The sequence below is a fragment of the Carcharodon carcharias genome, chromosome 16 (genome assembly GCF_017639515.1).
Source record: "Carcharodon carcharias isolate sCarCar2 chromosome 16, sCarCar2.pri, whole genome shotgun sequence".
Classification (NCBI taxonomy): Eukaryota; Metazoa; Chordata; class Chondrichthyes; order Lamniformes; family Lamnidae; genus Carcharodon; species Carcharodon carcharias.
Window position 1 is genome coordinate 85,671,420 of NC_054482.1, and position 12,202 is coordinate 85,683,621.

The 12,202-nt window shown below is 44.6% G+C and overlaps 1 protein-coding gene across 1 annotated transcript in view; it reads right to left on the bottom strand.

The window, feature by feature from the left end:
- Nucleotides 1–12,202, bottom strand: part of ptch2 (patched 2) — a 117,306-nt gene that overhangs the window by 66,977 nt on the left and 38,127 nt on the right. Inside the window, exons 3-4 of the mRNA XM_041207825.1 lie at nt 4,785–4,974; nt 3,621–3,690 (exon numbers count right to left, since the gene is read on the bottom strand). Coding sequence (XP_041063759.1) covers nt 3,621–3,690; nt 4,785–4,974 — 260 coding nt within the window. The remainder of the gene's footprint in view (nt 1–3,620; nt 3,691–4,784; nt 4,975–12,202) is intronic.

Genomic DNA, 12,202 nt, shown 5'->3' on the forward strand with positions numbered 1-12,202 from the left:
TATTTTGATTGCTGATTTCCATTAATTTGGGGTCTACTGTTGAAGAAAAGTATTTTTAGTGACTGGGAGAGGAAAATTACATTATAGCATCCAAAAATATTGGTGATACATTGGCACGTTTGGTTTAAGGTGATGTAATGCCTTTACTGACCTCAAGTATTTCAGTAAATTGCCAGTAAAGACTGGGAAAACTTGATAAAGTGTCATAACACTACCAAAGTGCTAAACCAATCTCAGTAGTTGAAGACTGAGGTTTGATGGAAAATACATCCTGGCAGACTCAAGTTTGTCCAAGATTATTAATACAAAGAGATTATTAATACCCTTCCAATGCAATGGTAATCCTCCAGCGTCTCACCCCAAATAATCATTGTTCCTGTGTGTCCTGAACTATGAAATGTCAATAAGTTGTTTAATCAGAAGATCCATCATGGGTGAATCTGATCCAATTCTCACCCAATTACATGTAATTCAGCAGGGGATCAATGTCTAATGATCATCATTGGCTGATTTTCCCTTTCTTCCACCAGGGGCGCCAAAGCCAATTGTCATATCAATTACGGCTGAGATCAACTGACTCACCATCAGCTTGGGACTGAACATGTGACTGTCGTGGTTAGATTATGGATCAGTTAACACAGCAAGTAGCGCATTTACCCATGGCCTTTTTAACAGAATTATTTGCGACAGAGGAAGCAAAAGCCCTAAAAGGTTAAGTTTTAAACTGATCTCTGTAGGGCCAGAAATGAGCTGGGGAGCTCCTCCAAGCCCCACAAGGAAAGCCCGAGCCTCTGTTGCCCTGGACTCCCCAGTTCTCACCCGTGAGACCATCTCAAACCCAAAACCAACAACAACACCCCCCACCCACCCCCCCCAACCTCCCCCGGACAACCGTGTGAAATCATTGTCCATTGGCAACTACATTATGCCTCTTTACACCCACTTTGGGCTCACAGCTAGCCAGAAGGATGTGAATAACGTCAACTACACTCTCCAGCATCATAACAAGTGAACTGGCAAATAACAAATTTATCAGTGCGCTGGGTGAAATTCCTTTACTGACAGAAAATGGCAGAATGCCTGTCTTTACTTTTTAAATGATTTCTTCTATTGTCACTATTCTCTTTTACTTTGAAACCAGGAGGCAATCACTCTGCACTCGTTTGAAGAATGCAGGAGTCACGGGGCAGAATTCACCATCAGTGGGGGTGTAAAAATGAAAGGTAGCGATTCAACCATCCATTATACATGCTGCCTGATTTTCCACTGTTACTGTATCAGTGCGAGTGTGGGGGACTGCCTCCTGACATTCCAGTAATATCATGATGCACCCCAAGGGCCACAAGGGAAATCCTTTCAAATTCTCAGAAGACTCTCGAACAGTCCTTAATACAGTCACAAAAACAAAAACAGAATTACCTGGAAAAACTCAGCAGGTTTGGCAGCATCGGCGGAGAAGAAAAGAGTTGACGTTTCGAGTCCTCATGACCCTTCGACAGAACTTGAGTTCGAGTCCAAGAAAGAGTTGAAATATAAGCCGGTTTAAGGTGTGTGTGTGGGGGGCGGAGAGAGAGAGACAGAGAGAGAGAGAGGTGGAGTGGGGGTGTGGCCGCCCCCCACACACACACCTTAAACCAGCTTATATTTCAACTCTTTCTTGGACTCGAACTCAAGTTCTGTCGAAGGGTCATGAGGACTCGAAACGTCAACTCTTTTCTTCTCCGCCGATGCTGCCAGACCTGCTGAGTTTTTCCAGGTAATTCTGTTTTTGTTTTTGGATTTCCAGCATCCGCAGTTTTTTTGTTTTTACCTTAATACAGTCCACTGTTGAGTTTGATGCATGATCTCATAACCAGCAATTTCTGCTTTACAACTTCTAGACCTTATTCTAGTCTGAAGGAGCTGCCCTTTTTAGCTAGGTGACAAGACCTGGATCTTCACACACTGCAACTTGTTCTCACACAGACTCAGCTCTTCATTTGTTTCCAATGGTGGTGAAATTTGAAAAGATTTCTTCCACATGTGGTATGGGATTAGACATGGAAGAGAGGGAGTACTAAAAAAAGAGATATCTCTACTTAACAGCACTTTTATATATGTCTTGAATTTGGCCAAAAGCTGTCTGGCTGAGTGTCAAATCTGGGTATAACTGGCCACAATGATCTCTAGTGACCTTGCATATGAGAAGACATGGTGAAGTATTAGTTTTGTGATTCTAACGAGAGGATTTCTGATCCTCATAAACTACAATACCCATTAGTGCTGGAATGATGTTTAATAATGTGTGTGTGTGTGTGTGTGTGTGTGTGTGTCTGTGGTGTGTGTGTGTATGGAGGGGGTTTGGGAGGAGGAAGAACAGAAAACAGAGGAGATAATTAATGACCATCTGTGCCAAACATCCTCTTCCGCTGGAGCATATACAGGCTATGTTGGCAGAGACCACGTTGAACTCCAAAACCATTAGCTAGCCATAAATCAGGGCAGCCTGTCATCAGCCTTCTGCCTCTACGTCTCGATCATACTAGCTGGCTTTGAAACCCTGACAGCAACATGCAAGTTCCATTGTACGCAGAGCATAGTGTCATATTATGTCAGCATCTCCACATGGGAGCATTTTTTTTAAAAAAGTCTGCATTCCACTCCACCCACTTCACCATATTAAATTAACCCTTTTGCCCTACAGCATAATAAATAATAAACATGCAAATTTGTATTTCAAGATAAAGATATTGCTCATCATAAGGTATGGGAGAAAGGGCACAGGATCTTTAACAAAGTATTTTGGGTATATAGTTGAGAGTTATGGGCTTTGCTAATATTGTTTAGAGGGTAAATGGCTTTCCAATGGGTTCAGCAAGCTAGTTTAGTGAGTAGCTCAACTATACAAACAAGGTAGGCTGTGGTCATCTCCAGTAACTGCTAAATTAGCTGATCTTATGGGATAGTAAGAAGACTGCTACAATTCACCTCCACACCCTTGAGTTAGGGCAGCAAAAATGAGCCATGGCTTCCACTCTTGACTCTTATCCAGTGAACTGTGCTGGAAGTAGACATATGTGCAGATGTTTGGATGGAGAAATGATTGAGTTCACTTGCAATGCGCCCTGTGATCATGCTGCCTGTCAATACTCAATTTGCAAGCTGACATATGAATACCAGCCATTTGGACAAGGTACAGGAAGGTAGAGAATTTTCTCTATTTTAGCTCTAATAGTTGCACAGTCTAAAGACAGTTCCAGCACATTGGATTCTGGAAGATTTTATCGCCTTATGTTATATGGACCTAACAAATGGTACTCTACTGTTAAATGTCACTCTGAGTTGCCTCTTGTTTGAAATGACTTGACTACAGTGAACCATATCAACTTTACTTCAATGTGGTCATCGTTCAGGGCATAACAAAGGCTCAAGGCACACTTTTGGGATAGAGCAGAGGAAAGTCCATTGTACTTCAGGACTGTAATGCTGAAATTCAGTGGATAAAGAATAGTTCCCCAGCACTGATTTTACTCACTCTGATAATCACCAGAAAGTTCTGGGTATTGTGAATAAGAACAAAAAGCTGCAGAGAGCAAAGGGACACCCTTGAGATAGTAAATTATAATTTCCGTCATACTCACTCGTTCAATCATCCCATTCTCAATGATAGGCACTCCAGATTTGTAACAGATTTTGTTTAAATCCCAGGACCTGAAAGAAAGGTTAAAGGGCAATGACCTGGTTAAACAGTACACTGACGGAGTCAGCAATGCTAATTACTGAGTGCAAGCACATATACATTTATTTACAATTGTGGGTGTTTGAACATTGTACTGCTAGGAATTGAAATTAAATATTCTGTAGATGACATTGTTTAATGATCACTGCCTCCCCCCAAAAATATAGATAAGCAGAACAAGTTTACACTTGTGCCATCAGCTACTGAGTCAAGGCAAGAATAGAATGACTGAGAGGGAAGAACATCATCCCTATCCTATGAAATCAACTGAGTGAAGAGCAAAAGCCTGAGACTAGGCCACCTGCCATCCTCTTGTCCCCAGACTGATGTGTGGAATTTTCAACTTCAGTGGCCATGTAAATGGATGATATCAGATTGGCAACCCCACCCAAAAAGAAATAGGAAAAGGAGATGGAGGGGCTCATTTTAAGTCTCCCTGCCAGGTGGGCAGGATTGGACAGATGAGAGTTAAAATTGATTGGCTCCATTTCCTGTTCAAGCCCCGCCATTCTTCGATTTCAACACTGCTGGGGTAGACAGTGGATTAGCCGGCCATTGGACTCAGGCTCGAGCCTCATGCTAAAATCCTAATTGGGGTCCTAGGATGTCCAATTGAAACTGGTCAGCAACTGGTGGGAAGGATGAAGAGGCTATCTAACTAGCAAAAACATTTTCTTTGTAGGGCCAAGAAGAGCCGTGCCCTCCAAGACACCTGCCATATATCTGGAAGATGGCAGGAGGCCCTTGAGCACCTGACCGTCACCTGCCACAAGTTGCTGTGCACCTTCTTCCTTTCTAGGGCAGAGTGGACGGGAAGTGCATTGGCGACATTTGAAATGAGCTCAAATATCCCATACCTAAAACCCAGGTTACCTAGTGCATTCCTCAATAAAAATGGAAAATGTTGGAAATACATAGTAGGTCTGGCAGCATCTGTAGAGGGAGAAACAGTTAGCGTTTCAGGTCAATGACCTTTCATTAGAAGTGTGTTCGCACTTGTCCTGCCTTCTCTGACCATCTGAATCCCGCCCTTCATGTCAATAAGTGATGGGAACAACTTTCTTACTTTCCATATAGTGAGACCTGTACTTTGCTGGCTGCCAGCGCAGCAACCAGGTGCTGAAGCAATGCCTCCTGAGTTAGGATATTTTCCCCTTCTTTCTTTGAGGTTTGAATTAACATCTGTGTCGTGAAGATCGTCTCCTCGCCCAGTTTGTCCCGTGTGTACATTAACTCTTGACTCACTCTGCTTCCCACTGCACAAAAAAACACAAAGAAACATTTAAGACAATATTATTGATAATATGACTGACATATAATTACTGTAACAATAAATCTCAGAAACTTCTTCAACAAGATATTCATTCACTCCAGCATCAATCATGTCAACAATTATCAGTTCTCGCTTAAGAAATGCTTGCTAGGGTCAGGGGAGTGCACATGATTAAAAATTATACTTTCACCTTTGGGAACAAGGATCAAATTTAGTTTAGGTTGACAGAATGAAAGTCTCCTTTGTAAGAGTCTTAAACAAAATGTGTCTAAGGCAATCTTGATCCAGTTCCTAGTGGGCAAGAATCCATGGAAGTGATTGGTATGGATGGATGGCGTGGGAAACAGAAATTCTGCATGATTTAATGGGGAAGCTCTCCTCATCTTGGGGTTAAGACACATTTAGTGGAATGGAATTTAAAGAATTATACCCTGCATTTAACTCAAGACCTGGAACATTTGACGGTGACATTGGGAGAAAAATATTCCACACCCGTTGCTAACATTCCTCATCTTTTTAAGTACGAAATTCACCCTTCTTCATCTTCTTTAAATCATGTTTGCTTCAGATTACACAGCTACCATTTGGGCTGTCCACAGGCTAAGCTTATAGAACTAAAAACAAAAAAACTGCGGATGCTGGAAATCCAAAACAAAAACAGAATTACCTGGAAAAACTCAGCAGGTCTGGCAGCATCGGCGGAGAAGAAAAGAGTTGACGTTTCGAGTCCTACTTGTTCTCATCCATGGTCAACAGCTCAGCCCAAAGCAGCAAAACATGGACATCTAGAGACTGGAATGACTCCTGAGCACCCCCCCACTGATCCAGAGAGGAAAGTGACATCCTACGTATGAGCAGGAGGTCAGTTAGCTTGGATGGCTGGTTTGTGATGCAGAGTGATGCCAACAGTGTGGATTCAATTCCAGTACTGGCTGAGGTCATCCATGAAGGCCCCACCTTCTCAACTCGCCTGAGGTGTGGTGACCCTCAGGTTAAACTCACCACCAGTCGTCTCTCTCTTATGGTCCTCTGGGACTACAGCAACTTACATAGCTTTTTAATCCACTCATAAAAAAATTAGCTTCTCTTTTTTTTCATACTTGTACCCTCAGAATGGTTAAAACACTTAAAGAAGAATTGAACTGTTAAATGACACTGTAGTTAGTGATAGTAAAGAAGCTCTCTCAAGTAGACTGCCATATTGACCTGAACAGTGTTTGACTATTTTATAATTTATATTTGAACAATGGCATATTGTCCATCATCCCTCTAGAGGGTATTCTAAAAATATGCATAATAATAATTTATGCTGAAATGCAGTTCCAGGCCAATTGGTTCTCCCTCCCTCTAGATCAACTGGAGTAAAGAAAAGATCATAAAATGAGAAAAGATATTCCAAACACGTAAGTTTATTACCCACAAGAGATAAATTATTTTTCCTGTAATGACCTTGAATTAGAAATGTAGACTGGTAATTTTCCCACAGTGCTTGGTCCTTCATCAGGAACTGCAAATTCTCTTTCAGCCCTGTGGTGATATTATTGACTGTTCACACTTTGTACTGGATCCTTGAACTCGAGATGGTAAAAGAAGTATCAAAGAAAACAAAGCACTGTGTCTTTAAAAGAGGAACAGTCCAAGTCTTTTCACTCATAAAAATCTACACTGAGATAGTACAGCCTCTCTTGGCCTGGAGTGCGTAAAACATTTCCTGGCTTGCGTGGTGCATGTCTCTCACTTTCATTCCCCGATAACTACCCCGGCTCCCACTTCCCCGCAGTACGGCTCCATTTCCTACATGCTTTCGTCTGCTATGCAGTCCAAATTGAAGGGCTGGCAGAGGTCCAGTGTGAGGTAAACCAGCATCATAGAGCAAGACCACAAACAGCGAGTATTATAAAGCATTATTTTTAATATCCTGACAGATGCTGAGCTCCCCTCCCCTTGCTGTGGCTAGCCAAACACCTCTGTCTGCTTAGAGCTGTTGATTGGCAGATTAATGCTAGGGCTCCTGGAGGGATGGCAGGGCCTACTCAATGAATATCTATATCACAGCCTAAACAAAACCTTTCACTTGTAAAGCAGCACTCGGTTATTCTGGAGAAATATAAGTATCACAGTCTTCTCATTTTTATAAAGTATCTGTTTGAAGGTATTAGAGGTGCATCCATAGAAGAAGTGCTGGCAGCTCTGTGACCACAACAGCACGAGTGGCAGCAGTAGCCATGACTGAGACTACAAGCAGTCTCTAGATTCTAAGTCCTGGAATCCAGGACCAGGTAATTGTGGGGGTTCTTATGGCATGGAAGGGAGGTGAGGTCTGGGGGGTGGGGAGGAGGGGGTGGTGGAGAACGCCTGCAGGGGGCAGACTTTGGAACAGGTGTATCTGAATTGCAAAGGGGGCCCTTGAGGGAGGTGCCCCCACAACCTCCCGGCCTGAGGCCTGAGCTCTGTAACCTGCTGGGCTTTCCTCTGCCCATGAACTCCTCCCACTGGCCTCAAAATTTTGGTAAGGCAGGAAGCAGCCCTTAAGTGGCCAACAGTTGGCTACTTAGGCGTCTCAAGAATAGAGAGGGCAGGTCCTAGGTCTCACCTGCCCAATGTAACATTGTGGGCAGGTCAAGGGCAGGAGGTGGAAAGGCCACCTACGGAATTCTACTCACCCACCCACTAATTCTAGCTTCTGAGTTTATGACATTCCCCAAGGGGGAGGTGGTAATGTCACTGGACTAGTAATCCAGAGGCCCAGGCTAATGCTCTGGTGAGACGGGTTCAAATCCCACCAAGGCAGCTGGTGGAATTTAAATTCAATTCATAAATTTGGAATTAAAAGCTAGTCTCAATAACAGTGACCATGAAACCATTGTCGACTGTTGTAAAAACCTATCTGGTTCACTAATGCCCTTTAGGGAAGGAAGTCTGCCACCCTTACCTGGTCTGGCCTACATGTGACTCCAGGCCCATATCAATGTGGTTGACTCTTAACTGCCCTTTGAAATTGGCAGCCACTCAGTTCAAGGGCAACTAGGGAGGTGCAACAAATGCTAGCCTTGCCGGTGACACCCAAATTTCATGAAAGAATTTTAAAATTGCTGAGTAAGCCACTCAGTTGTATCAAACTGCCATGAAGTTTAAAAAGAATGAAACTGGAAGGTTCACCTGGAATTGACCAGGAACAACAATGGCACACCCAGCCCTGCTGACCCTGCAAAGTCCTCCCCCATCCGGGGCTCTGTGTTAAAATTTGGAGAACTGTCCCCTTGTCAAGCAACAGTTATACCCACCAAATCATACCTTATAATGTCCCAGGCACCATGACCACCATCCTTGGGTATTTCCTGTCCCACCAGCAGGACAGACCCAGCAGAGGTGGCAGCACAGTGGTATACAGTCAGGAAGGAGTTGCCCTGGGAGCACTCGGCATCGACTCCGAACCCCATGAAGTCAAACGTGGACAAGGAAACCTCCTGCTAGTTACCACCTACATTCCCCCCTCAGTTGATGAATCAGTGCTCCTCCATGTTGAACACCACTTGGAAGAAGCAAGGGCACAGAATGCACTCTGGGTGGGGACCTCAATGTCCATCACCAAGAGTGGCTCAGTAGCACCACTACTGACCTAGCGGCTGAGTCCTAACGACATAGCTGCTAGACTGGGTGTGCAGCAGGTGGTGAGGGAACCAACAAGAAGGAAAACCTACTTGACCTCATCCTCACCAGTCTTCCTGTCCCAGGTGCATCTGTCCATAACCGTATTGATAGGAGTGACCATTGCACAGTCCTTGTGCAGAGAAGTCCCATCTTCACATTGAGGATAACCACCATGCTAGATGGGACAGATTTTGAACTTGTAGCTCAAAACTGGGCTTCCATGAGGCTCTGTGGGCCATCAGCAGCAGCAGAATTGTATTCGATCACTACCTGATGGCTCAGCATATCCCTCGCTCTACCATTACCATCAAGCTGGGGGGATCAACATTGGTTCAATGACATTCATTACCATTGGGGGGTTACTATTGACCAGAAACTGAGCTGGGCCAGCCATAGAAATACTGTGGCTACAAGAGCAGGTCAGAGGCTGGGAATTCTGTGGCAAGTAACTCACCCCCTGACTCCCCAAAGCCTGTCCACCATCTACAAGGCACAGGTCAAGAATATGATTGGAATACTCTCCATTTGCCTGGATGAGTGCAGCTCCAACAACACTCAAGAAGCTTGACACCATCCAGGACAAAATAGCCCACTTGATTGGCACCCCACCCACAAACATTCATTCCCTTCATCACCGACGAAACAGTGGCAGCAGCGTGTACCATCTACAACACTGCAGTAACTCACCAAAGCTCCTTTGACAGGACTTTCCAAATCTACGACCTCTACCATCTAGAAGGGCAAGAGCAGCAGATGCATGAGGACTCCTCCATCTGCAAGTTCACCTCCAAGCCACATGCCATCCTGATTTAGAATGATATCACCATTTCTTCATTGTCCCTCCCTAACAGCACTGTGGGTGTACCTACATCACATGGATTGCAGCAGTTCAAGGCAGTGGCTCAGCACCACCTTCTCAAGGGCAATTAGGGGTGGGTAATAAATGTTGGCCTAGCCAGCAAAGCCTGCATCGCATGAAGGAATATTTTGTGAACTTTTTACAAAAAAGAGGGCCAGAATTTAGTGGTGGTGGCAGGCTCGAATGCAAGCAGCAACCTGATTTTGGCAGTCAGCAAGACCTGGGGCTGCATTCCTATTAAGGACAGCCACCTGCTCCCAAGAGCTGCCGGCCAATCAGAGGGCCCGCAGCTCAGCAGCACCATCAGGATCGAGCCGCGGCTACGTTCGCTGCCGGATGTCCCTGGAGAAGGAGCACGCGGTGTCTGCTGGCACTCTCAAGGCCTTCCGTGCTCGGTGGGCACCGCGGGGACTGGGGTGTTTTGTTGACCCCTTTAATCACATTTTGATTTAAAGTTTGTAAGTTTCCTTTAAAACTTTGTTCTTGGTTTTACAGCTGACCTGAATTAGGGGCTGTGCCTGATTTTTTTCCCAATTTTGTTGATATGGTTTTCATTTAAAAGATTATCAGGATCGAGGGCCACTGCTGGGACTGCATGTGGGGAGGAGTGTGTGTCGATGGACAGCTAGGTAAGTGGTGCCCAAGGATGCAGGGGCCAGTCAGGCAGGCCCTGGCGAGGGGGTGGGGTAAGGGCAGACGGTGCATTACTACAGGAGGCAGCCACTGACACTGGGGGCCCCTCCATGAGCCAAAGAGTGCCAGAGTAGGAAGGTTCGCACCCCCCACGCCTGAGCCACTGGGTAGCTGCCAGGGTTTACCTGGTAGTCTCTCTTTGTGGCAGAGGAACCCCTGCCACTGGCTAAATACCAGTGGCATTGGGAAGAGGCCCTTAATTTGCTGCTTAAGTGGCTCAGTTGGATTCTGTGTGGGAGGGCTGTCTGACACTTTCCCTGCTCCTGGCAAGGTGGCATGGCAGCAGGAGGATGACCTACATGTCACTCCCTATCTTCCACCACGCCCCCCCCCCCCCCACCAATTTAACTGCACTGCGCCCCCCCACCCCCAACCTCCTAGCTCATCCCCAGAAGTACAATCCAGCCCTAAAAGTGTAAAGTTTTTACAAGTTTTCCATATCCCTCAAACTGGATGATATGAAATCTTGCACATCAGCTTGATGTATTAAAATAATGACCAGGTAAATTCTACAACCATATATTTTGCATTTCTACTATTGTTTGAAATGTGCTACATTGTGTATAATTGCTTTGACTGTCAAAATAACTAGAATACTTATAACTTAGACACTATGAACTAATTGGGTCCCCAGTCACTGCAATTGGACCTGCATTGATACCTGAGGCACTAAAGACGGGCAAAAAAGTAGCTTCAAATTTGGACAAGTCATGTTATTTTCAGTTTTATTTTAAAAAGGTCAGCCAAGTTCAGAGTCAGTGCCAGGACACAAGTGTGCACTTCCAATTTCCTCACAGGGGAGCCGTTGACTCCTGTCATAGAGTGACACCGAGGGGGAATCGAGGGAAAATTGGAGGGATAGTCAAATTCAGGGACAGTGGTCATGCAACATGTAGCAGCCAAACGTCGAGTGACACTGATCTGAGAACAGGTCCCCTGTTAACCCTTTCAGCTGTGGAAGACATGCATTGGGGGGAACGGGACGATGAAATATAAAATATCTTACAATTAAAGAAATACACATCAAATATAACTTTCTTTTTTCAGCTGGTACAGAAAATGAATCAAGGCCACACTAAGAAGTCAGACCCTGAATGAAGTACATACTATTTTACTGGAGCCTCAAGTGTGCTATTTAAAATGACCTACATGTAAATATAAGCTCAATTTAATTTTATTAGAAATGCTGGAAATAATGGGTACTTTGTGTATCGCTTTTGATCAAAAGTAGCTCACAATGGCAAAGAGAGAGAGAGAAGTCTCTTTCAGTTTAAATTTGGCAATATGATCTAAAATTAATCGCATGTACATTTACAAATTTAACAAAAGGAAGGAATCCTTAAATTCAAAACGTTGATTAACTAGACCAAACATGACAAAGCAAGATGGAAAATAACTATCTGAAAAGCACCACATCAAAGGAGAGAGCCTCGTTTGATGAGGCCGAGACAATTTCAAACTATTATTACCCCTGTAACAATGGTAAAACAAAGTTTTTGGAGCAAGTTGCTTCATAATTAACAAAGATATCAACTGGCAGGTTACCATCAGACCCTGTTAACAGTATTCCTTTACCAGGACTCCTTTTAAGGAGGTTAGCCCCGACTGTAACCCTGACCATCTTGCAGGGACAGTGCAGATGGGCAAGGGGGGTTAAAATGGAGTCTGGGCAGAAACCATTGCACTCTTGCACACTCTGTCATCTTAACACCTGAATTTTCAGGAGTGTGGAGGCCTCCTGCCATGGCTACATTTTTCTACATTAATGGCACGATAGAAATGCAAGTTGTTATTGTTAACAAAGGATGAGCCCACCCTCAGCTTCTATTTGACAAAAGGAATTTCCATCAAGACCCTGTATTCAATTTGGAAAGAGGGGCAACATTTTCCCCCAACGGGGGGGAATGTGCGGGAGCGGGCGGGCGGGTTCCCAATCGGTGCCCCCAGTTTGGGGGCATGCTGCCATTTTATGTGGGTGGGCCAATTAAGGCCCGCCCAGCCTGATGTC